General features: G+C 34.6%; 1 protein-coding gene across 2 annotated transcripts in view; it reads right to left on the bottom strand.

The window, feature by feature from the left end:
• The window catches only part of itih3b.2 (inter-alpha-trypsin inhibitor heavy chain 3b, tandem duplicate 2), an 18,305-nt gene extending 16,606 nt beyond the window's left edge, over positions 1–1,699 (bottom strand). For both annotated transcript variants that reach the window (XM_084464642.1, XM_084464643.1), the window contains exons 1-2: positions 1,564–1,699; positions 30–190 (exon numbers count right to left, since the gene is read on the bottom strand). In XM_084464642.1, coding sequence (XP_084320768.1) covers positions 30–190; positions 1,564–1,635 — 233 coding nt within the window. In that variant the 5' untranslated portion in view covers positions 1,636–1,699. The remainder of the gene's footprint in view (positions 1–29; positions 191–1,563) is intronic.
• Between the last annotated feature and the right edge of the window lie 337 nt (positions 1,700–2,036).

The raw sequence follows: 2,036 nt of genomic DNA, 5'->3' as shown, positions 1-2,036 counted from the left end.
GATTCAAAGAGAATGTGATAGCCAGTCACATTTTGAATTGACTTATGAAGGCGTTCTTTGGAATCTTGACGTGGAATTCTATTTCCGTAGGCTGGTCCCTGCGATTGACCACACGGCTGGTGATGACAGTGATGGCATAGCCATCGGTCACTGTAGAGTTGATATGGTATTTGTAGATGTCCCAGTCCTCCTGAACAGGTACGGCAAACAGATATCATTCAACAAAGCAATGTGCCAATGATTCCCGGTTTCACTAGATTAGTTCTTAGCGACATCATTATCATGATCTTGCAAGTTCACTTTCTATTTCCCACTGCAGATCAGTCTGGCCTCAAGCCCGATGAAAGCATCTCCCAAAAATGACTAGAGTGATAATACCAATCAGCACTGTTGGGAGGGTGTTTCAGTTAATGTGTCAGTTCACCTATATGTGGAACTTAATTGCTGTCCAGCCAAAGCCAGATTGGGTTAGTGTTTGACAAGTGTTAGACAGACAAATGCATAACTATCCTGTGCTTCTCCAAAAAAGGACTATTGCTCTCTGCAGCACCACTCATCATCAAATCTTTAAAAAAAAAAGCTATACAATTAAATAGAACACAAAAAATGGGTGTGTTGAAAAACAAGTTACATTATGATTATTTTTTATAGGGTCCTAATGTCCACTACAATACACATTTAATACATACTTACATTTTATGTTTTTTTAACCCTTACCTTTAAAGACCTGTGAATATGTTTATTCCACCCCTAACCCTAATATGGTCTCAGGAAGGTATGAGCTTGATAACCTATATAATAGCATCATCAATTGTGCTTATCTAACATAATATCAGTTGTACTGATAGTATTGATTTTAAAGTTTGAAGTCCAGCAGAATGGTTACTCTGTAGTTGCTGATGTTTGTCAAAGAGCCATAGTTCATGATGTTGTAATTTGGTTTAATAATCAGAGATAGAGCAGAACTAAAGAAACATCAGGTATAACACTGGCTAGTATTTCTATGTTCTGCTACCTGTTACTTCCGTACTACATCTGAGAGGCAAATATTGTTATTTCTACCCCTCTTCATTTATCTGACACCTTTAGTTAATTTGCATTTTGGTATATATATATATATATATATATAAATGAGCTCCAACCTTACCCGCTGCAACATTAAAGTGATTAACACATTAATGAATCAATAAATCTATTTATTATAAAAATGATAATGAGTAATGAGTACTTTTACTTTTGTTCCTTAAGTATATTTTGATGCTCATACTTTTGTTCATTCATGTAAATTTCCAATGTAGGACTTTTACTTGTAACAGAGTATTCCTACAGTGTGGTATTACTACTTTAACTGACTTGAAAAGCACTTAATCTAAGGTAAAGTACTTCTTCCACCCCTGGATATTATAATATATTACCTTATAAAATATATCCTATAATACCGAATCAAATAATATCCTCATTAATACTATTTAATGTGATACATCATATAATATAACATAATGTAATATTGTATGATATCATTTCAAATCAGATCATATTAGATATGATAATATTAAATCCTACCTTGTTTGGTAGTGTGTAGACGACTGCCAGCATCAGCCCAAGTAGGGCGAGCTGTACCACTATCTTTCCCATTTTGTCGTTACACAAGTTTAATCTAGGTTATGCACAGCACTTTTATACTCAAAGTCATGATGCAATGGTTGTTTTTCATCGACAAACCTGCAGTAAACTGGGCCAAACACATGCCTAACAGACACACGGACACACAAGACACAAACACACACACAAAACAAATATACTTTTTTCTGTGGAGAACATACAACCACACAAAAACCATGACACATGACCATCATATTCAAAACACAACATCCCAATACGGTTTGAATGGAAACCAAATGGAAGCATTAGTTTAATGTGTATTATATATTTATCTAATGGAATAAAAACCATGAGTCACAGCTGGAAAAAAAATAAAATAAAATAAATTTTAGGGTAATAGGGTTAGTGTCTGTTGCTTAATGTGTGTGGACCTG

This window comes from Micromesistius poutassou (assembly GCF_964030765.1).
Source record: "Micromesistius poutassou genome assembly, chromosome: 2".
Taxonomy (NCBI): domain Eukaryota; kingdom Metazoa; phylum Chordata; class Actinopteri; order Gadiformes; family Gadidae; genus Micromesistius; species Micromesistius poutassou.
The sequence above is the reverse complement of the archived record's forward strand: the minus strand, read 5'-3'. Positions and strand labels throughout refer to the sequence as shown.